At 41.1% G+C, this 24,937-nt stretch overlaps 1 protein-coding gene across 1 annotated transcript; it reads right to left on the reverse strand.

The window, feature by feature from the left end:
- Positions 1-1,294: 1,294 nt before the first annotated feature.
- On the reverse strand, positions 1,295-24,448 carry SLC6A19 (solute carrier family 6 member 19). The gene is made up of 12 exons (XM_054193248.1): positions 24,155-24,448; positions 16,270-16,410; positions 14,650-14,787; positions 13,132-13,313; positions 12,229-12,339; positions 11,047-11,159; positions 8,590-8,718; positions 6,894-7,050; positions 6,003-6,207; positions 5,242-5,401; positions 2,766-2,928; positions 1,295-1,972 (listed from the first exon to the last, which is right to left on the reverse strand). Exons 1-12 carry the CDS (start codon positions 24,354-24,356, stop codon positions 1,763-1,765), a joined length of 1,911 nt encoding a protein of 636 aa, XP_054049223.1. The 5' UTR covers positions 24,357-24,448; the 3' UTR covers positions 1,295-1,762.
- Between the last annotated feature and the right edge of the window lie 489 nt (positions 24,449-24,937).

Consider the following 24,937-nt stretch of genomic DNA (forward strand, 5'->3'; position numbering starts at 1 on the left):
GACACAGCCGACAGCCCAGCTGAAGTGCCTCTACACCGATGCACGCAGCATGATGGAGTGACTACATCAGTGGACAATGGAAGAGCTATGGATGTCGTCTGTCTGGACTTCTGTAAGGCCTTTGACACAATCCCCCACAACATCCTTCTCTCTGAATTGAAGAGAGATGGATTTGATGGGTGGACTGTTCGGTGGGTGAAGAATTGTCCAGTTGGTCACATCCAGAGGGTAGTGGTCAACAGCCCAATGTCCAGATGGAGATCATTGACAAGTGGTGTCCTTCAGGGGTCCATATTGGGACCAGTGCTGTTTGATATCTTCATCAATGACATAGACAGTGGGATTGAAGTTTGCAGACGACACCAAGCTGAGTGGTGCAGTTGACATGCCTGAGGGATGGGATGTCATCCAGAGGGACCTGGACAAGCTCATCAAGTGAGGTGATGTGATCCTCATGAAGCTCAACTAGGCCAAGGGCAGGGTCCTGCACCTGGGTCGGGGCAATCCCAAGCACAAATACAGGCTGGGGGGATAAAGGGATTGAGTGCAGCCCGGTCGAGAAGCACTTGGGGGTACTGGTAGATGAAAAGCTGGACATGAGCCTGCAATGTGTGCTCACAGCCCAGAAAGCCAAATGTATCCTGGGCTGCATCAGGAGAAGCGTGGCCAGCAGGTCGAGGGAGGTGATTCTGCCCCTCTACTCCGTTCTGGTGAGACCCCACCTGCAGTACTGCATTCAGCTCTGTAGCCCTAGCAGAGGAAGGACATGGACGGACATGGACCTGCTGGAGCAAGTCCAGAGGAGGGCCACAAAGATGCTCAGAGGGCTGGAGGACCTCTCCTATAAGGACAGGCTGAGAGAGATGGGGCTGTTCGGCCTGGAGAAGAGAAGGCTTTGGGAAAACCTTATAGCAGCCGTCTAGTACTTAAAGGGGAACAAACTTTTTAGCAGGCCCTGTTGCAATAGGACAAAGGGTAAAGGTTTTAAACTAAAAGAGGGTAGATTTAGACTAGAAATAAGGAAGAAATTTTTTACGATGAGGGTGGTGAAACACTGGAACAGGTTGCCCAGAGAGGTGGTAGATGCCCCATCCCTGGAAACATTCAAGGTCAGGCTGGATGGGGCTCTGAGCAACCTGATATAGTTGAAGATGTCCCTGCTCATTGCAGGGAGGGGTTGGACTAGATGACCTCTAAAGGTCCCTTCCAACCCAAACTATTCTATGATTCTATGAATTAGTAAAAAATCCAGAATTATGAATGAATCAAAATGTCATTCTCATCCTTAGAAATGTTTTTATTAAATATTTTAAACTTCTGCATGAGACAAATAATATTGGTGGCTTTGTGCAACACAGTGACATGTAAAGTAAAACAATTTAATGTGCAAGAGAAGTCAGTATTAAATTATCCTTCATATTGGCCACACAACTGGAATGATTGGACATGGAAGAGTCACTTAAGGCATGTCAAGCGCAGTGCATTCCGAAACAGAGAGCTGCAAGCCAGTTTCAAACAAATTGGCTCCAGAACCAGGAGGAGGACAAATGATTTGGCCTGGTGCTCCAATCACTTGCAAATGTGGCTGTTTTGCTTCCAGGATCCAAGCCATTAACTCTTCACAGCGCATTGCATTGTTAGGTAAACAAATGTTTACCTGGAAACAACACGTAGTTATCCTTTTATGAAAATAAAATTAACTCTGGATTCTTTAAATAAAATATTTTTACTTTCCTCATTGACAAAACATTCTTCCACATTTTTACGCTGAATTCTTTAATTTTCCATTAACAGAAGTCTCAGATGTGGAGCTCATAAGGCCCGTCTGATCATTTTTTTTCTGACAGCAATTTCTGATGGCTTTGTAGATGGCAAAGACAGGGACGGCCAAACTAGGCACTCCAGCGAGGATTACAATAATAGCATACACCCAGTTGGGATATTCAACCTTCTGTGTTTTGGGGAAATCCTCCTGAAAGAGCAAACAATCAAGTTGTAAAAAGTCTTGAGAAAAAAATACCCGGGAACGTGCACACGTTCAACAATTCAACAGATCAAAAATGTGATCAGAGCAGTAGCTCGTCATAATGGCACAATAATTTGCCAATTCCACAGCAGTTTCCAGGTTAAGGTTTTCCACTCTCAGCTGTCTTGGACTTATTTTTACTTAAAAGTGATGGAGAGAAGACGACATGGAAAGGAAAGGAAAGGTAGCAAAGGAAAAGTAGGTAACTTACTGCTGCAATTATCATTTAAATCATACCAATATGTTTGGAAGAGGAAAGAAGAAATCTGGATATTAATACTAGCTGTTATTAATTTCTTCTGTGCAGTGACGAGTAACCAGCACGGCTGCAGTGCTGCGATTTTAAACGCACACAGAAACATGTGCAATATCAAAATAGTTTCACATATTTGGTCCTTTGTTAACATAGAAAGGTTGTGACATTTCCAGCTCTTCTATAATCCCTACTGGGAAACTGACATCTGTTTCAGTCTTGCCTGACAATCGGACTAATGTTTTGGTTTTGTCCGCTTTGGAAAAGCTACTCAGGTGTCACTATATACCAGTTGCAGGCATCACAGCTGAATTTAGGAGTTATTTTTCTAGGTGTTAATTTTTATTATCACTTTATGTCTTGTAGTACATTTTTTTACCAGAAAACTGTTTCAGATGGGACAGGAATATAACTGACTATGACTCTTACATTAAAGAAGAAAACATAAAATAATCCTAAATTAGTATTTAGGTTTTATATACTTACATAGCTAGGGTCCCAAACGCTGTAGAGCAGTTCTTCGTTGACTTTCACCACAAAATAAAAGAAGAAGATCACTAACATAATGAGAGGGCTGATAACTCTCCAGGTAACCTGCCAGAAAATATTGGGCTTGTGTCCAATCATGAACTCAATATCCTTGTTAAACCTAGAAACAAAACCAGGAAGTTCAGGACACTAAAACTGGTCAGGATCAAAGGGTGCCTGCCCATAACCAGGAAAGTTCAACCTACACCTAGCTGTGCTTCCCTTTGCTAATGTCAATGTGAAACAAGGACTGACAGCAACACCAGGAGTTAGACCGAAATAGTTCCGATTAAGGTAGATATCACTGTAACCATGTTAGAAGTTTTTAACTCACAGTTCTCAAAAGGAAGTCAGGAAAATTATTTTTGGAAATGTACTTTGTTCAAGAAGTATGGGAAGCATATGCAAAATAGTTCCAGCACAGAACTCAATGCATATGGACTTCCCTATAACATGTTGCAGTATCGTTTCGGGATTTTTTTGTAAGCATCTCAGAGCTGCACACATTAAAAGGAATGACACCATATTAAAAATGAGCAAAAGCAAATTGAAATAATTTTAAAAATTATATTCTATGCATAATGTTTGCTTAATTTGGACTTCTAACAGTCTTCTTACGTTGAATACTGAAACAATATTTAACTTTACACATTATTAAGAACACCAAAAAACGTGTTATTTGGGTTATTCATAGAGCATGCAATGGACAATGGGGCAAAAATACTTCCACAAGAAGAAACAATCCCCGCATCGAGAGTGATACTGTCTGCATCAGTCCTCAAACAATTTATGACCTCTACATATGATGCAGCACCATCTGCACACACTTCTTAAAAAATAGTTATTTTGGAAATTTGGGGCTTCTATTTTTAGTCCTCTTGTCGGGCTTTCCTCCGTATCCTGTGGATATAAGTCTGAGGGGATTATTCAGTTGGTCCTACAGCTATGAACCACACACAGAATTCAGTTGAGTCTCAATTACTACGTAAATTTATTTTATCTTTTCATCCCCAAGATGAACATTCTAAGATCTAGGTATCAATCTGAAAATGATATGGAGCCCCGTGTCCTGACTCCAGAGCGTGTCCAGGTGTAGTTCATGTGAGTATCATGGATAACACACAGGTTCTCCTTCAAGCAGGAGGGCCATCTCTTTACCAGATGCAGATAACTCATCATCGTTATCATCTGGATAATGCCACTTCTGGGCAACTGTGAAAAGCTCTGTACTCTAAGAGGGCTACAGCAATGCATACTGGCCAGGAACATGAAAGTTTGCTGTGAAGCACTTTTCTGAAACAATCCCTACCCCTCTGTGGCCTCAGCCCATGTTTGAGTCCTAAGAATAGTTTTAATTTGACTTTGTAAAATGTTCTGAGATTTTAAAGGGAAGGAAAAGTGATCAACACAGACTTTTCTGTCCTTAATAAATTAAAATAAGCCTTCTTTCTCTAGGCTACTCCCTCTGCTCGTCTGATTTACCTGAGTCTATTCATGCCTCCTCAGGTAATATACAATCCCAAGTGTGGGAAGATGGGCCACAAGGGCACTCACCCCATGGCCAGCAGCAGCACAGCTGTAGGGTCTGGCGCAGGTTAAAGAAAAACCTACGGGTGATTGAAGTCCCCGTGGTTCTTTCATATTTCTTACATGGTAATTATGAACAGAACGGTGGCAAAAATTTGATTTATTACCTCTCTAGAAAATTGATAGGATAATTGCTCACTGCTGCAACTGATAAAGTCCTGAACCTGTCAGCTAAAAAGGTGTCTCAGCAGCCTTGGATTTGCATCCTGCTGTAAAACAGTACCCGCAGCCTGCCTGGAGATCCCCGCTTTGGACGGGATCATTTGGTATTCACTTTAAACACTCCTGGGAAATACCTGTTTTAAACCGTCAGCTCAGTGCCAATGTGCTTGCACTTTGCTGCTGCGAATTAAATATTTAACGCAATTATCCCGAAGAAGGCTTATTGCAAATGTCACCATATTTAAAATGTAAATGAGCTATAGTGGCACTTACATAACTGTTGTAAGTACGTACATTCTGATGCCTACTTTAAAAATAAATTACTTGCATTCATATCGTTATACTCCAGGGCACTTGCTAATGCTTAATATTTTCTTACAGCGTCTTAGGGATGTGTTTATTTTAGCGGATTGTTATAGAGCATTATCTATTATAAGGTATTCATAAAGTGGAAAGCTTTCATGTATAAATAAAAGTCCCTATGCACTCTTAACAAAGCATTTTTTCTTTTTGTCCAGAACTATTTCAGAAACCTAAGGCATATAAGCAAGCCTAAACTACAGCTGCGTAATTTCAGTGATTTCTAGAACAGAAATTCTATGGGCCGGGATGCAGCCAGATTGCAGCTATACAACTAACCCGTTTATGCATTAGTTTCTGGTAATGTTTAACTTGTATTTCATACCTGTCTATTCCATAAATGTAGACGACTGCAAACATTTCACAAAATGCGATTATCAGCAGGGGAATGGAGCCAGCAAAACTGTCAAAGAGAGCCAGCCAGTAGTTACCAGAGTTCAGCACAAAAATAAAAGCTAGGAAGTAAGACCCCAAGCAAATGAGACCTGTGGAAAAAAAAACAACAAGCACAAAACAACAGCACATTTAGGCAAAGAAAACAAACCAAAAAAAAAAAAAAAAAAAAAGTGAGATATTTTCCCAGTAGCTAGAAAGCTTTATAAGTAATTTTTATTTCAGCTGCAGCCTGAGGGTAACCACTTTCTTTTTGAGTGGTACTTGGAGAAGGCTTCTGTGCTGGTAAAATGGCAAAACTCTTCTACCGTTGCGCACGTGGGAGATGCTGCGAACAAAACGGGAGAAGGCTGAGGAGAGAAAACAGGTCCTCTCCCTCCTAGTCGGTGGGACAATGTTGCACTGAGAGAAATCCTGCCCGGGTGAAGGACTCGGGTCCTCCAGCTTCCCAGTGGAGGAGATGATAATCATCATGAGCAGGCTGATGGGCAAGCCACAAGGGGAGCAGCCGTCTGCGGGCTCAGAAAGAACCTCACAGGAGCTGCCCCCTTGGGGGACAGGAGAAAAACCTTCAGCAGGTTATCTAGGAGTCTTAGGACCAGGCCAGATCAGAAAGTAGATGGGTGGTGGGTTGATTTTTCAGCATACAAGTTATTCCCTGGGGAGGAGGGAGGTCTCTATAAAAGCACCTACCTGTAACAAGTTCCTTAGGCACTTTGGGGGGTATAATCTTAAGATCTTGTAAAGGTACAAGCACACCTTCCATATTTCCAAACATAGATGACAAACCCAAGCAGAAGAGCATGATGAAGAAGAGGATGGACCACAAAGGTGAGACAGGCATTTTGGTGATAGCTTCAGTGAAGACAATAAAGGCTAGGCCAGTTCCTTCAACTCCCTGCGGAAGATTTCGGAAGCTCCAAAACTAGGCTCATCATTAACATCGCGCGGCACTTAAAATTTACATTGGCATTCACTAGACGTGGTGTATGCTACACCATACCACAATACCCAGGCTTTTTGTTTCCACAAAGACCTCCTAATGCAGCAATATATTTACTGTAGTTATAATACAAATTCTATTTCATGGGCACCTATTTTCGTCTGTAATTCACCACTTCTTCAACCAAAAAACGAGAGGTGCACCTATTTAATTCTTCCCGTAACTTTTTTTCACCCTGGTATCAAGGTCCGTTCTTTCTGTGTGGTGACACACTCGTACTGAGAAACTCTTCCCCAGTCATCTTGTCCCACCACGGCTGCAACCAGGTAGTTCCAGAGAAATACCTGCTGCTATTTTGCCAGCTGCATGAGGTCAGCCTAGAACACTTGTGGGTTTAGTTGCTAGTCTGACAGATTGCCAATGCTTTTCAGAGAAATTAAACAGTTTGTCTCTTCAAAAGCAAAACAGGGTAAACAAAAGTCATTCCTCAGTCCGAGCATTCCAAGCCGATTGCAATCAATCAGTGGGGATATATAAAAACCCAACAACCTCGGAAGAAAAAGCAATTAGGCAATTAAAACAATTGCTCTGCATTCCTGCCATATTTATGGTATCGATATGAGTCAGGGTATTAAACTTACATCATTCAAGAAACTTTCCAGATCACAGGATTCAAACTTCAGGGTTGCAAAAGTCATCGGATCAGTCATGTTACAGAGCTGCTGCATTTGTTCAAAGTTTTCTTGGGTGACATTACCTTCTGGCAAATCAAATGCATTCATCAGAGTAAGAATATTTCTGAAAAAGTGAAATACAAGTAATTTGAAATTATTTATTTGTAAGCATCCTCAGGATTAATCTTTGTCTTCAAGCAAGTTATTAAGAGCACGATGTCTTTTAAAAAGGTACAAAGGAAGCAATGCTTCTGTTGCTCGAGGTCAGATTTTGAAATTGGGAAGTCCAGCAGTTTTGTGCACGTGCAATTCTTCCTTTCTTCTTCCAAGGAGAGTCTGATACTGTCTTTCACGGCCCAGATGACAGCTAAACGGACAGGACCTGTGCAGAAGTTAGGTGACCAGCGGGTGGTGCACTGCAGGCTGGGCACCAGTTCCCGCACTGGGCAGCTTCTGGGAATGTGTAAGGTGTCTGCAGTTACGCATCACACTCTTTTACAGCTGACGTGGAGGAACTTGGCTGGAACCCACAGGGTCTGGCAGTCCTGGTTAGAAGGAAGTCTGAATCGCTCCGGTAAAATTAGATATGTCTGATGAGACCTTAGCATTTCAGCTCTTCAGGAGGCAACCTAAATACAGAGCTAACACAGGGACCAGGGTATATGCCATATGTCAGCTCAGTAGGCATCTATTGTTGTAAACTCTGGGGGTTTTGTTGGCTTTTTTATTATTTTTTTTCCAAGTTTCTGAACAATTTTCCAGTGGTTGCAGAGCTTCACCTAATGAATTAAAATGGGAAGCATTTAATGAATTAATGTGGGTAGTTTCCCAATGCAGTAGGCAGAGTCACTGGCAGTACCTGAGGAGCCTACACGGTGATCCAGCTGCTGCCAGGGCTCTGGAGGACTGTCGGAACTGCCTGGCCACAGGGAGCTTTCTTAAAATGGCTCATTGCAGGTGACCACCAAGGCAGAGCTGCGTAGTTCGGCCACCATGTCAGGAGGCCTTTGGGGATTTGGCATCAGCCATACTAGAAACAGCAGCAGAGCAACAGCATCCTAGTATCCTTGGTTGGTTGGTTGGTTGGTTGGTTTTGACGTGTGTAATGTAAAATCCAATTTTTCACAGAACCAGTTTTATTGAAACTTGCCTTATCCAGTTAAGTAAACGCATTCCTTCAGAACACGTTTCATATCCATTGTTGCAAATGATTAATTTTTCCTATTTACCTCTAAAACTATAGACATTTCAGCATGTTTTACTGAAATAATGTATCACGAACTGAATCTACCTTCATGTAAACAGAAATTGTTACATAAACCACAGTTTATGTGGTTTGAAAGAACTCTTTCAAAAAAACCCACATTAAAATATGGAATATCTTCTTCCTCCTTTGTTATTTTTTGGAAACATCAGGGAATAATGTAAAACATGGTTGCTTACACAACATTTACCTAGGAAATAACGTGGCTCAAATAATTATCACACCCTATGGTGTTGATACCACATGATTTAATTTTTTCAAAGTAATAAGTGGTCTGATACCACGTGGGTCAGGAGCTGCAATTGTTCAGAAATAATAAATCCATTACCGTGAGGCTAACAGAGCTGCCTCAGCCAAGCAAACACTGGTGTATTCTGGGTTTTCTTTTCAATAACTTACTTGTCAAAACAGTCATCATATCTTTCTGTGGCTCTGAACCCAATGATGGAGTATATGACTGTTGCTGCGTAGACGGATGTGAAACCATTGATCACTGAGATAATCAAGGCATCTTTCTCACAGTTATTGCTGCAATTCAAAGACAAAAACAAAAACAACAAAAAAAAAGGATTTCAAACACATTCCCAAAATAAATACTAAAAGCCGGCAACCAAGACTAACAAAAAAGTAGTCTACAGACGCATAGGTACATCAGTATGCTCTCTAGGACTATATACAGCTTTTAAAGACAGATTTAGTGAATTAAAACTTGATGCCTTAAGCAGCTTAATAGCTATGCTTTTTATGCCCCTCAGATAATCCTATTCATAAGGAATAACTGCCTGAGTTGTTTCCACGCCTGGGTACATGGAGGAACCCTCCATGTTACCACGAAGGGTAAAAAAGTGTGTCTCCTCGTCTTCATGCCCGGCATGCACGGATGCAGAAACACATTGGCATAAGCTGTATCTCAGCTGCTGGGGTGTTCTGCTGCAAGGTGGAAGATTTGGGTTTGGATTCGGACCGTCAGAAGGGAAAAGTGACCTGAAGTTTCCATAGCACTTTGGTATGGTGAAGTGCAGTAGCCAAGAGCACTTGGGAACAGCCTTGATTGTTGGACAGAAGATGGTTCAAAACGTCCTCAAGTTTTGGAAATACAACGGAATGTTACGCTGATAAGGTTGGCCAGCCAAGCTGTTACATTGTGAAAGTTAAACTGCTTTGTAGAGACTTCTCTGCTGTGGGGACCTGCCAGTGTATCTGTGCTTAGATAAAAAAATTGCAGAGCCAGAAAGAGATTTTTATCTGAGAGAGAAGATAAAGAATCAATACTAAATTAGTTAATGGCTTTATGAGAAGGCTGTAAAGGTCTTGATATTGTATTTCTCTTGGGCTAGAGAGGACTATGGAGATTAGCTTGATGTTGTCATATTTAATTTTCTGATCATCTTCAAGCAGAAAGTAAAGAGAAGCCTACCCAACCAAGACCTGTGACACTGTGACCTTTCCTCATTTATAGCATTGCAAATAGATCTCCAGTGGGTGGAAGGCATTGCATTGAAATCCCTTGCTGTACGCTCATGTCAGTTTTTTCACTGTAAAGTGAGATTCTCAATGACAGGCTTGACAAAAATATTTCTCCTCTCCGGAGAAAGTAAGATACTCAAGCTCTTCTTGGTTATGAACGAGTGAATCCCTGATGGCACTGAAACCTCACGGTATTTCCTGGGATGTTTATACTCCCAAACCATCTCAGAGCAGAGTCACTCACACCTGGTCCAGCTGGTGCTGGACTGCGGGTGGCCCAACACCACAGTGTAACACTGTGGTATTTACATCTTTTTTTCTTGTATCTCCATGGGAATCTCATTACTTTCTGCAGTTTCCTCCTTGAGTCGTGAATGATTGAGAATTGAAGGATTGTGGCCTGGTGCCACAGCCCTGTGTGTTGGAAATGCAGGAGGACACTATTCCTTTTCTTTGGCTTTTTTGGAAAGACGCAGAACATTCTCAGCCCTGCTCCTCACGGTTGTGGGAACATTGGCTTGGACCTGAAGCAGGGCTTGTCACCTCGTGCTGAGACTCGCAGGCACCAAAAAGTTCCACAGTTACTTTTGAAAAACATCTGAAATAAAGAGTGGTGTCAGGGAATTACACCAGTGGTTGAAATGCTGGTATGATGTCGTCAAACCTGAGCCAAAACTGAAACACAAACTTCTGAATGCATGACCAAACCAGATAACCAAAACATAATTTGGAGACATTTATCAAAAATACTAGGTTGAGAGTTTGCTACACAGTTTGTCTTTCAAGAAGACAGTGCTGAAGGGATGGAAGGCACCAAGAGGCACTGGTGGTTGCTCCAATATTTTGGGAGGGTGAGTGTAGAATATAGCACCATGTCATAATTTGCTGACTGGGTCATTCCCTGGGTGATGGGAGTTTGTACTCCACCTCTTCCCTGGCCCCATTGCGTATATAAAGGAAGGAACTGAATTTGAATTTCAGAACTCCTAGATATATCTTCTAATCTCTAAACTAAAGATTTAAACCGTGGCCTGTAAATTGCTTTGAAATGTGTGTCCCATCACCCAGCTCTGCCAGTGTGGAGACAAAGGGCAACCACCATGCATTGAGCACTCCTGCAAAGGAAGCTCCTGTTCATCATCTGGTGGTGGCCAGACAGGCCCCTTCTTTCCAGCCTGCACCACCACACCTTCCCGAAGGAAATGAGCCAGCACTGGAACCTAAAATCTTGGCTCGAGAGAGCTAGGATCAGTCAGAGGTGTGCCTTACACGGTTGAGGGGCCGGTGTCCTGGTCCCAAGTCGTTACCGTATAGCGACAGGGCAGAAGTGGACATGCTCCATTTGAAAGAAATATTCGTATAAAATTTGGCTTTTGCCTGGCTACTTACTGAACAGAGTTGTAACTGGAGAACGAGATGAGGCCTCCAAAGGCCAGGGAGAAAGAGTAAAACACCTGAGCACCTGCGTCCAGCCACGTCACGGGGTTAGCCAGCTCGGTAACCTGAGGCATCAGACATACAGCTTTAAGCATGTGCAACATCGCTCTTTAGACTGAATGTGAGGGATTTAAAACAATAACTAAAAAAAGAACCTTAACAATGCAGAACTTGCCATTTCTGAAGAATGTTAGCAAATATACCAATACTTCTGTCAAACTTAGCTTTTTTTTTTTTTAAAAAAGAAAACCTATCTATCTGTAGGTTTTCTATAAGTATTTTGAAAATGGATAAACAAATTACTTCCCATAGCTGTCAGCTGCCATGCCTACTTCCACAAAAGCTGTTTATTCTTTAGCATTAATAATGACCATTCAGAGGCCTTCTCATGGAAAATGAAACCCTTTTAAATTTTGTTTAAAAACTGTTGTGTAGTTAAACCATTCTCTTAGGTCTTTTGTCCATATAGCCATACTGATTGGATGGGTTCTGCTCCCAACTGGACAATTCATGCTTCAAAGTTAGACTTGTCCTTTACTACAATATAGGAAAAGAGAGCAAGCCCCTTTATGGCAACCCCATTGTATTGCTCTGTGGTCATCCTTACATTTTTTATAGCAGACTTTGATGGACGGTGGAGAGAGAGAATATGTGCATATATGTATATTTAACATGCGATGCAAAGGATTCACCTCCCAGAATCAAGATTTTAAAGGCATCTGAGGGGGCCTACAAGAAGGATGGGGAGGGACTCTTTATCAGGGAGCATAATGATAGGATGAGGGGTAACGGCTTCAAACTGAAAGAGGGTAGATTTAGACTGGGTATCAGGAAGAAATTCTTTACTGTGAGGGTGGTGAGACACTGGCACAGGTTGCCCAGGGAAGCTGTGGATGCCCCATCCCTGGAAGTGTTCAAGGCCAGGCTGGATGGGGCTTTGAGCAACCTGGTCTATTAGGAGGTGTCCCTGCCCATGGCAGGGGGCTTGGAACTAGATGATCTTTAAGGTCCCTTCCAACCCGAACCATTCTATGATTCTATGATTCTATAAAAGCACCAATGGAGGAGACTCATTTTCAACTGGTTGTTAATTACATGAAGTTCCACTAGGGGACGAACCACGCAGTGACTTACATTAGGGGTGAAGAGATACACAATTCCATTCGTTGATCCTTTCAGCGTCAAGCCACGGATTAGAAAAATGGTGAGCACAAGGTAGGGAAGAGTTGATGTTACGTACACAGCCTGCACAAGAAGCATGTAAATAAAACACTTAAATAAAACAGAACGCTTGAATAAAAATAGCACTGTAGGGAAGAAAAGAGGGGAATAAACAAGGTACTGTGACTACCAATGATGGCAAGTTTCAAGCAAGTCACAATCAACATAATACAGAAAATTATGTTCAAGTGAAACAGTATGTGCAGTACATTTGATAATAAACATTTTTACAGTTATAGTGCTCTGTTTAAGACAAATTGGCCTTGTTGAAATTCAACTCAGATCATTCAAAAGCAGTATAAGAAATAATCTACACCCCGAGACCAGGCTGATGCTGCTGATGCAAGGGTGGGCTCTTAGGGCTTTGCTCTTTTAGAGAGATAATTATCTCGCTTTTAGAGAGATAATATTAAGGAATAGCACAAACTCAAATATATCTGTACATGTATGTTTTGAAGAGAATGGCCGTAGCAAAAAGACTGAGTTCCTCAATCCTGTGTTAAAGGTTAATATTAATGTTAAGGTGGTAAGACCTAGAGGATGCTTTACCAGGACCTATAAGGACAAGGAAGACAAATTGTTCACAGAAATCTCCACATAAATCAAATCAAATCAAATCAAACCAAATCAAATCAAATAATTCCATTTCGTTCAGCTTCCTTCTTCAAAAAACAACTTCAGTGATGACAAACATGAAGTTTTAGACATGCTTTTACTCAAGAAACAGGCAGTTTCCGTATCAGGATTAAGTCTGTATGAATAAGGAATCACAACAGCATAATGAATATCATCTCATAAAAAACCAAAATAGAGTACCTTTCCTGTTGTTTCGATGCCTCTGATTGTGCACACGTAGAGTACACCCCACGCGCATGTTAAACATAACAAAAGCCACCACTGTATACTGCCTGAATCGTTAATGGAAGCGGAGATGTTCAATGTTTCTCTGTACCAGAAATAATCCACAGGAGAGCTCTTGGCACACTCTTCTATGTAATCTGTAATCACAAAATGGTTGTCATTCTGTATGTCTTTTTGTTTACTTGAAAAAAAGGAAGTCAAATAATAATCGCCAGTGTTCTAAACTATACCACCTAATGCCAATGGATTCGTTGCTGGCAAATTTCAGATTCTTACAGGCTGGTTTTGTCGAAAAAGGAGACATTTAAAAGGGAACTGTTTAACAAGAATTTTAATACAGATTTTTGTTGTTATTTCTATTAATTCAACCGTGTAGATAAAAATCTTTGAAGCTCACTCAGAGACACTTCTATCTTTATAATTTTTCGCTTTTCCTACAGAAATGTGAGGTTGGAAGCCTCTTGTGCCAAAGAAAGCGTGGAGAGGATTTCTGAGCATAAATGTACGTATATTGCATGGAATATATATATATTTTTTTTTAGCAGAAGAAAAGCAGTTAGGCACACGTTTTTCAATGATTGTACACTTCCTACCTCATCTGGAAAAAAATAACCCAACCAAACCAAACCAAACAAGTTTGGCCCTTCCACACATGCCCTGCTCTTTCTTGCCTCATGGCATGTGGGCACCCGCCCAGAGCTTCCTGCAGCCAGGCGGCTCTTCCCCTCCCACACCTCCTTCGGATCAGCAATTCTTTGTCCTTCTGTTTTGTGGGGCACCATTCAAGGTCTTGGCAGCTCAGGTCAGATTCTCAGCTCCCTGCAATGCGCTGACCTGAGCAGTATTCTGCCCTGGCCTGCCCTTATGTGAGGCTTTTAATACTTATTCTGGGAGGAGAGGAGCAAAGCTCTCTGAAGAGCTGCTCGCTGACCCACCAGAAAAATCTGCTTCGTACACTTTCATGCAGGGCTGACTACAGAAAACAAAGCTGCCATCGCCAAGCAGTCTCCAAGGAGCTATAGACTGTTGTCATATTGATATTGAGAGATACAGGTGTTTCACATGGATTACACATCTCTTTTTTTTTTTTTTTTTTTTTTTTTTTTTTTTTCCTTTTCAGTATGCTAACTGAGGGCTGTTGGTGAAGAGATGGATGGAAACACACTGTCTAAATCTGGAAAATGTTAATCCTTATGCTAGACTTGCACTTGGTGAATATTCCCTATGTGAACACATCTGTCAAAATCAGCCCTGAAGTTTCATATGAAAAGTCAAAGTTTGTCTGAAGGATTAAGAACTGATCACATTTTATATAATGTGAATTTTTACAAGATGCAAGTATTAAAATAGCACAATGTTCCTGACAGGACTGCCATGCCTTGCTGTTGTTTTACAGAAAGAGCCTCATTTAGTCTAATTGTTAAAACAGAAAAATGTGCTGCACAACCAAATACAATATTTCATAAAAGATACCTGTTAAGTTGTCATTGAGAGGACAGCTGCTCCAAGGCAGGGGCTCTTGGAAGGAGTTGAAGAAATACCACATTACCCAGGCAATAATAGTATTATAATATAAGCCCACCAGGAAGGATACAAACATTGCCGCTATGCCTAAAAAAATAAAGTCAGAACACAATGCAAATTTCAATACTCTTGTCTTCAAGGCGTATCAAAATACATGGTATGAGCCTCAACATTTCCCTACTCTCCTCCCCACCCTAATTCCATGGCTAATAGCCTTTACCCTTTGGATGTAGGTTTAATGACTGTGAATTCCTTACGTGAAGGTTGGACAGGTGAGTTCTACACAGACGTACAGCCTAAAACTACACTGGGACTGAAGCTGACACCCACTTAGGAGCCAACATTATGGGTGGCCAGACACTACACAATCCTGTTCTCTGTCTTGCCTGGTGATATCTAGGGAGTTTGGGATGCTGGGTACATGTAAAGCTCAACTGACTTGGGATTTTGCCTTAAACGAGACCCAAATTGTCTTTCCCTTCCACAATGTCACTGCAGAGGTCAGCAGATGTGCTTGGTTAATCTTTGTCATATAGGATGGATAGCTGCCAGGAGGCAAAGTCTGTGAAAATATGCAGGATTGAAGCTGGCAGCTGTCCTTCTCCACTTGCTCCCAAGTAATCAACCTCTGGTGACTTCTCTGGCAGACAGTTAACGCTAATCATTAGCTCTTGAGGGCTCTTAGGTTCTGAAGAATCTTGAAAAATTCCAGATGCAATGAACTAATATCTTCTGTAACTGATTTACAGATGTGGTAGATCCCAACAACAGTCCCAACTGGCTGCGTTTCTCCCCTTTCAAGCGTGCAGTGACCACAGAATCACAGAAGAGCTGTGGTGGGAAGGGACCTCAGGAGGTCATCTTGTCCAGCCCCTGGTCAAGCAGGGCCACGGGCCACCTACAGCCAGTTGCCCAGGACCATGTCCAGGCAGATTTTGAGTATCTCTAAGGACGGAGACTCCACAACCTCCCTGGGCAACCTGTGCCAGTGCTTGGTCATCCTCCCAGTGTTTCTCGATGGTATTTTTAAAGCTATATGCATCATGCTGCTTTTACTACATTGTCAGATAGAGTGTTTGAATAGTCAGAAGTCTAATACAGATGTAAAGTACTTTCTGCAAAATACTGTCTCCATGGTTTTTAGCATGGTATCTCTCTCAGATGTAAGAAAGTAACATCATATGGAGCTGAAGTCTGATAGTCCAGCTTAGAGAAAGATTAAACTATTATTAATCCACAGAACAGTTACAGAACAAATTTTTGGCACACTTAAACGTTCATCCTAATGGTAAAAACAGCCAATACAGAAAATACCTCTGAAGCCCGAAATTAGTCTCAAATTAGAGAAAGGTTTTAACTGTTCCTGGGAACGTGGACACCAAATTGTCATAGTGCCTTAAGGTTATTAACGTGACCTATCACTGAAGAGATAGTGAGCAGGCAAAAGGAATAGATCCTGGAATCTCTTATGACACAGAGGAATAAAATCCTGAACCTTTGCTCTTAAGGTTATCAGTTCAGAGACTTTGTGCTTTCGCAGGTGGCTTTTTGTGTCCTCTTCAGACTTACCAACCCCTTTCAGGGTAGGGTGGATAGAGCTCCAGACACCCACACTGCCTTTCCTCAGCCTTTGACCAATGGCAAACTCAAGATGAAGCAGGGGGATACCCTCCAGCACTAGCAAAATCAGGAAAGGGATCATGAAGGCTCCTGAAATGGATAAGAAAAAAAAAAAAAAAAAAAAAAGAAAAGATATTTCCCATTATTTCCCATCAGTGAAGTACTACAACAAAGCACAAATTTCGGTTCTGAGGGCTTTTGAAACAGCAAGACAGTCGTAAGCATACTTGTGGAAACGCTTCTCCAGTTTCTGAACAATGCTTTTGCCTGATTGCCCAAGCAGGGGACTTCACTACGTATGTGCTTTCAGGTAGGAATCCTTACTCTTCCCAAGTGACAAACATAAACACAAATTACACACTCCCAAGGTTAAACTGTCAAGAAGCTACCTTTGGATTTCAAGTGGAGGAAAAGTTGCTACTTCCCTGGAATAACTTCCTTTTTTTTTTTTTTTTTTTTCTGCAAAAGGTTATGGTTTTATAATCATGAATCACGCAAATAGTATGAAGTAGTTGAATGAACTAAACCAGGTGCCTCAAAAGATTAGGCAGGAGCCTGCGGCTGTCTACATAAACTAACCAATAACTTCCTGGCAGCTGTGTTCAACAGCTTTCGTGTTTGAATAGAAAAGATCTGAAGTCCAGGGTTCAAATCTTGTTAATTATGACAAGGCTGGTTAGTATAGGACAAGTTTTTTAAATTATTTTGTTCCTGAATAAAGTGTACCTCAGACATGGGAGATAACATATGACATCACACTGGAATACCAAAGTGCAGACTCAAATGCTTGAATATTGCTACATAATAAAATTATGGTTATCTGTCATTACAAAAAGTCTTTAACTTCCCAATCATAGGCAGTAAATGACCTAAGTGCATTACAACAATGCAAAACAGTATGTGAACGGTTCCAGTTTGTGTATTTGCTGACTTTTTCCTCAGGTATGCAATGAGTATCAGGTAGCAAGTGAAAGAAAATTTGAAGAATGGAAACTATAGTTTTGAATTCAAGGTAGTTGAATGTTTTCTGGAAGAGCTGAACTGCATGCTTGTCCGCTCCATGGGGTATCTTCTTGATGTCGTCTACATCACAGCTTTAGAAATGATCATTACTGCAAAGTCTTCAATTTCTGTGTATTTCAATAAAGTCTGCCAAAAACAAGATTGTTCTATCAAGCGGCCACTATTATAATGAAATCAGCCAACTATACTTTTTGCCTTCCACTCCTATGGAATTCAAGTAACACTAGTTATTCACCTGTCTTTCATTGACATTTTTAAGATTTACTAACAAAAATCAGTAGTTTTAAATACATAAAATGCTCATAAAATATTCAAAATGCTGAGCACTTCGAAAATGCACATGCCACACATCAGGTTGAATGACTAATCAGTGATGACTGGAAAATACATTTTTTGTTGAAATCACTTGTCAAAGGTAGCTGTACAGACTCGATCTTCTCAGACTTGTGCAGAGCATGTCAATGTAGCTCATCTTGCATGCATTAAAAACTATCTATAACTGTAAAAATGGAGACTGACAAACTTAAGAGGTTTCAAAGGAAAGATAGAAGAATAATTGACTCAGGACGTATTTTTATTAGTGAAAAAAATGGAAGGACTCATTATGAATTACTTGTAGAGAGTTTTGCTAAACTTCCAACTCTTCTGACTCTTCCTCTCTTTCTTCTGTACCAATCTGTCACCTTGGGAAATGGATAAAATGGGCATCATCACCAAGGAGGACAGTATCCCATTTGTTTTCTTTCCCACTTCTCACATTACAGCTACATTCCCTTTTCCAGAGACCACGTAGTCCTTGCAAGAACAAAAGCCTTGCACGAGTGGGGAGCAGCTACCTGTTAGATCTAGGACTCTCAAACTGGTTATCTCTCACCTTGGAGGAAAGTGGCTATTTTGTAATGCCAGAAAGGAATAAAGGATCTTTGTCCACCCTAGATTTAAGGAAACTGAACTCCTCTAGTTGCAAATCCAAATTTGGCATTGAGGTCTTAGCTAAGATATCATTACAAATGGTATCAGTGCTACAGCAATCACTTCCTGACTCTTGTCTTTCCGAATATGTATTTTCACATCACAAACGTGTGAAAGGCATAGGGCATATTTCAGTTTTAGAGGGACTAGGATCGCTTCCAAAACAAGGTTCTTCCACTCTGTCTTCACACCGCTCCAGGGACTTCTACAAAACTACTAGCAGCAGGAGCTGCTGATGTCAGCTGTAATGGGGCAATCTTCTCCATGCCTTGTTGACTGGCTGCTGAAAAGCAACTACACCAGAAATGGTGATGTACTCTTCAGCTGCCTGTGCCCTGGAGTCATTGAGGATGATGCAAAGTCTTATCCAACTCTGGCAGAGGTTCTGGGATTCGTTGAAACTGTGTCAGACTTGGTCACTGCAAGGAACTGACTCGCTCTGTCCTTTCAGCTTCTGGCACTTCTAAAGATTTGTCCCATTTTATCTGTGTGGACACGCTCAGCTGTGCTGGAACATGCACTGGCATGCACCTAAGGGCCCCGGTTCATCTGATTGACATGCAGTGCATGCAGATTTGGCTTCAAAGAGTTTGTTCTCTACTGATGCCCCAACCTATTTCTACGAACAGCACTTCTCCCGCTGTTTTATTCTTGGTTTCATAGAAGACTGAATTTTTGCAGTGCACATGATGAGTGTTCTCTCATTGTTGAGATCCTCCCCCCATCCTGATGGCTTTCTTCCTACATGGGAGGGTCAGTGGGACAACCTCCACACACAGCCTCTGGCCTTTCACAGAGACAAAGTTACTTGTCAATGCATGGAGCTGCAAGCAGCCTGAAATATGTCGTGTCCTCCAACCTCATGTCAGTCTGGCACACACTTTCCCTCCTGTCGCACTCTGTCAAGGAGCTCTCATGAGAGTAAAAGGAGATAAGGACAAGATAACTGTTTGCTTATACCAGCAATTTTTAGTTCCGGAGCATTCTCTCTGTTTTAAAACCAAGACACCTCCTAACAGTCTGAAAGCTCACCCTACAGAGTCTGTACAGATGCTTCACCTGGATCTTTTCTTTTTACCTCCCCTTTTGGATGCTGGATAGGTCTCTGGTGTACCGCAACCTCACATCTCTCTGGTAAAGCCCTTCCTCACCAATGGCAGAAATTAAGTCCAGAAGATGGATCTGCACAGCTACCTGATCCAAATACTCCTCATTTGCACTCAGGGTAAGTCCTTATCACCCTTTGAAACTCAGCTTGCAGTCATTTTAGATGATTTCTTGAAGCTTAAGAATGGACTGGCAGTTAGTTCTGCTAAGGTGCATTGCTTAACCATCTTTACTCCTAATGGAGACACATCACGTGCTTTCATCAGCTCACACTGAGATCACTTAAGGACTTGGTTAGAAATTCTCCCCTTGGTCAAAGATCTTGTTGTGTAAGGAAATACACAGTCCTTCATAGTCCTTTCAATCTATGACCACTTGTTTCTTATCATACCTGTCAAAGGAAATATTTTTTTTGGTAGTTGCCTTATCTGTTAGAAGAGGGGAGGGGAGATCAAGCCATTTCCTATGAAGCACTAGAAGCATTTCCTTTAGAAAACATTCAATGGTAGTCTCAATTTTCACTTTCAGTAGAAAGCAGGCTGACTGATACTGTGATTTGAGCTCCATTTTTTCCATGCTTGAGACATTCTTGCAAACCAAGATAGCGAGATTCAGCAGCAGCACTGTCCCTACACCATAACTCTCCCTGTGGACACCACACTGCATCAAATTTGCTTGCAAGACTCTCAGAATTGAACCATCTTCTGTGGTGGACATGCCACAAGCGCTCTATGAACCTCAGGGGATTTCCTGAGGTCTCGAGGTACTTACAGAGGGACCTTTGTTAAGATGTCATAAAAAAAAAGTCTTTAAGCATCACGCATCTTTGACAGAGCAGTCAGATAAAGGCACTCCATGTCCTTCCTCGCGCAGCCACAGAAAGGGGAAAGGATGTCTTTGTGAAAGTATCTATCACGTGAAAAAGGTGCCCTGCCCAACTGCGTGCTCACAGCTCCCCAGCTGCCTTGTCACCTTGGAATCACTGGGAAATAAATTTCAGGTTCTGGGATGGGCACAAATGGAGAAGTTGGGCCTCCATCCACCCCTTTCATTATCACGGATATAAAATAAATGGTGCGTTTATACACCTGCAGTGCAGAATTGATATCCCTACAAAACCAAATACAACTAAAACAATTCTGTCATGAAGGGCTAGCCGTGTGTAGTATGGTAGCTCAATGATTTAAAAATGCAGAGTGTGTCGTGTTAGAACTGGACAATTAAGTAACACCACCTATATTGAGCTGGAGGAACATTGGTAAATTTTCAAGAGAAATAAAACGGCAGTTCTCAATTATGTATGCCACTTTTTTCTCTTTCTTGGGTTTTTCTCCTTCCAGGCTTCAATTCTAACTTCCAACTCAGAAATCCAACTCGGTTGTATTTTCCATTTCTCTCAATTTTTCCCCAACCCATCTGAAAGAAGCTATAATGGAAAAAAAAAAGTCACAATAACTCTTCAAAGCTGCTATAGGGGACATAAAAAAAAAAGAAATCAATGCTTTTTAAGTTGTCACAATTTTATGAACCTAACAAATGAACCAATGATCTGAAAATAAATGCTGTATAGGTATATATAAACAACGAGTAATCTTTCCAGTCTGAAAACCTTAGAGATGAGATATTACATTCTCCTCCTATTTCAGTACTGCATTTCAGAACACATAATATTCGGTTCGAACATCTGTATAGCTATTGCTCTCTCTTTACTCTAGGAGTTTCTAATGTGAAATTAAAAAATTATTATTGCTCTCACATAATTCCTTATGAAGGGAAGACAGGGTAGACTTCAGGCAGAGATGTTCTTCTATACTATCATATTCTTAGACCTCAGCTGTAGTGAGGGTACCAGTACCCGCGAGGAACTGCCAGTGTCACTGCTGTCACCTCATTCAATGTGGCATGCACAGAGATGAAATAATTTTCCCTCACTCAGTGGCAAGGTTTACTGCAGACGCGCAAGCTGTAGACTTGAAGACCTCTTTTTTTTTTTTTTTATTTCGATGGTTTAAACATTAAATATACATGCCATTTTTTATAATACTCATCAGGGCTGAAACGAAAATGTTTAACAGTTAATTAAATGACATGTTGCTCAATAAAGATTAAATAAAAGCTATGTGTAACGTCAGAGACAGCTATCAAACAAAAGGGAATTTCAATCTCATTAAGCTGGTGAAAGCACTGAGGCAAACACTGTAGCTTTTACATTGCGTGTATATTGAAATCTAGTTCACCTGTGGTAATGATGTATTTTAAGTCCTAAAAAGGACAAAATGTGCTTTACTCTACCAAATTTTACTGGGGTAAATATTCCATTTTTTTTAAAATGTAAGCTCTTTATCAATGACAACAAAAGTAAGTAAATGATGTAACCAGCAATTTCTTTCTGTACATTTGGGTATCACGATGTTAAAACGCTGTCATAGTGTTGTGTGTAGGAAGAAGCAGCCCACAAATAATTGTAGATTTACGTTCAGATATCTGAAAGTAAGCGTTATCTATACAACTCAGTGCTCCTAACTACCTTCGCTACAGTCAATTTGCAGAGAAAAAAAATCCACCTTCCCTGAACTCCAAGTACTACAAGGGTAAATTTTATACTTCGCTATAGTCCATTTGTTTCATGAGGGATATAAAATGTGCAAACACTGATTCACAAAGCAGGTGGACATCCAACCTCGTTTGGGAGTGTCCTTACTGAAATACTATCTACACCCTTGCTACCTGACCTCACCCGTGCAAAATGACTCCAAACATTCATCCATGTAACTCGTATTTCAAAAAGAAAGAAGTTAAGATAGCAAAGCCAACCCTCAGAAATTAGAAACTGTTTTCACGAGGTAGCCCATGTGACCTTGATTCTGCATGCACCTTATGAGACAACCTCTAATTACGTGATCACACAGGACTTTTTCTCATCCTCTGCAGATATTTACTGTGTGGTAAATAGCTGGAGGTTTTTTTTTTCCATCTCTTAATGCACGGCCATAATTCACCATCATATCCAAAGTGAGCTTTGGGATGCTATAAAATAATCATGCCAGGGACAAACTGAGGAGCAGCATAATCCCCACCTCCAGTGAAGGGGAGCAGCAGCAGGGATTCCTGCTGCTCTGCACCCAGGATTCAGCGAAGACATATCTCAAAGACATGAGGTATGAAGACATACACCACCTAGGGTAAAAGCACTGGTCAGATGAGGGGAAAATGGAGCTTCCTCAGTGCACTCATGAGTGTGGTGTATGCTTTGTATTAGTTAACTTGGAAGAAGGTTCTTCTTCCAAAACTGCATAACATTGCAGTTTTCCCCTACTCTGTCCCTGAGGGGGCCACACAAACGCAAAGATGAACCAATCATCTTGGCCACCATGTTGAGTGGCAGAGACTAAGTCAAAACTCATCCAAAATGTTTGGACAAGCTGCATTTCATATGGCTAGAACATGAGGGAAAGGAAAGACAGACAGAAAAGCAGGAAAGTATCTATGAATCAACCTTGGGAGAGAGGGCGTGTCCACTTTCTAAGACTAAGCAGAAGATCCTGAGAAGCCAACGAGTGCCATGAATTTTGGAGACATCCATCCACTTTTTCAAATGAAAATTGTCACACGTTGAAAGGGGGTTATGATTTTTTTCATGTGCCTTGTAACTTTTTTGTTGCAAGAGTTGGCTGTGCTGCAAATGACCTCCTGTTTGCACTGCAAACTCTAAACACCAGCCCACGTCAGAAAAATCTCAATGTTAAAAGCATCTCTTCTTGCAAGTGAATCATCTGTTGTTAAACATCCCTGAGTTTGTACCAGCAGCTCCCCACAGAGCCCTCCTTGGTCCCTGCTCTAACTAGGAAGAGCAGTTTTTAAACATCTCACTATGTACATTTAAGGAAAATTACTTAGAAATACTGTTCCCTAACCCAAAAGTTTTCTTTCAAGACCAAACACCACAAAGGAACAAAGACTTTTGACAGATATCCCAGAGCGAAATGCAAATAACAAGTAGATAGTGGGTGGAAAAGACTGGCAGAAAATTAAAATTTATGTTGTCACAAAATATTTAATCTCGAGATCACCTTTAAAAACAAACAGAAAACCAGTGAAACAAAATTTTAATATAGTCCTTCAGTCCTAACCTGAACCCTAAGGAGTCACAGCACATCATATGGCAAACAGCACGCATTTGGATTTTAAATGACTTAATAACACCAACCACTAAAAACGTATTCTTAACGATAGCTACTTTCATGCTGTTACTCCTATCATAAATTACACACACACACACACTGACCCTGCAGCCATTACACAGATCAGTCCAAAACCAATGAAAACCCTATTATGAAAACATCATTTGGGATCATGATCAGAACCATACTCCTAAGTAGTTTACTAGTATTTTTAAATATACATTTTTTATATATATATATGTACGTACGTAAAGTAACACTAGTTTTGGATTGAGAAAATATACTATATACATGACAGTGCAAGACTGATTTGATCAACCCTGTGTCCTGAAATAAAAACAGTCCCTTCCTTTTCTTCCGTCACTACCATGACTTCAGCGGGTGTTCATAACCTGTGAAATAACCTTCTCCATTAGACAGCCTTCTAGAGATGAACATCACTGTTCTTACAGGAACTGCCCAGTTCTAAACATATTCCATTATTTCTTTCCCAAAACAGAGATTAAACCTGGTTTATAGCCAAAGCAAGTTAAGATATATTAAAGACATACCTCCTCCGTGGCTCTGGCAGAGATAGGGAAACCGCCACACATTTCCTAAGCCCACACAAAACCCTACGCACGTCAGCATATACTGAGCCTTGTTATCCCATTTTGGTCTGGAGTCTGCCTCTTCTTTCTCAAGGACCTCAAGTTCTGCATGGGAAGGTATCCTGTCCTCTAGGCCAGGATTGGGCAGCTGTAACTTCACCATGTTTCAAATTTCCTGACTGAAAACGCTGCCCCAGAGAGGAGGTAATGGAACAGGCAGCTGGTTAGTAATCTGCACAAAAAGAGAACATCTATTTGCTGTCTCCAGCTATATATAGTGAACCTTTGGCACTAAACTTGAAAGTGCAGGCTTGTGGTAAAAAGAAGTGTCAGCAAATCATTCGATTGACCAAGTCAGCTCTGACACTTATTAATGCTTTATCTGTCAAGGCTTTATGGAACAGTCTGTTCATCTGGTAGAAAACATTGATTTCAGCTAATGTAATTCAGGAGATAATTTGGCTATAAACTGTAATCACCTATAAGGTTATGAAACACCCCTTGCCACTCCCCTGTTTAAATTCACTTAAATACATATATAGCCCTAGAAAATACAGAGTAAAGAGATTCCACTAGCTCAGACTCAATATAGAGGTTTCGTATTTTATCAGGAAGATAAACTGCTTGTGAATCACCATCACATGAAGTTTCCCATAGTGCATGCTTATAAAATGGTATGTTTCGTGGTAATTACCGCAACATGTTCTTCCTTCTCTGTAAGAGATGTTACTCTACTAAATGCTC

This window comes from Rissa tridactyla, chromosome 2 (genome assembly GCF_028500815.1).
Source record: "Rissa tridactyla isolate bRisTri1 chromosome 2, bRisTri1.patW.cur.20221130, whole genome shotgun sequence".
Classification (NCBI taxonomy): domain Eukaryota; kingdom Metazoa; phylum Chordata; class Aves; order Charadriiformes; family Laridae; genus Rissa; species Rissa tridactyla.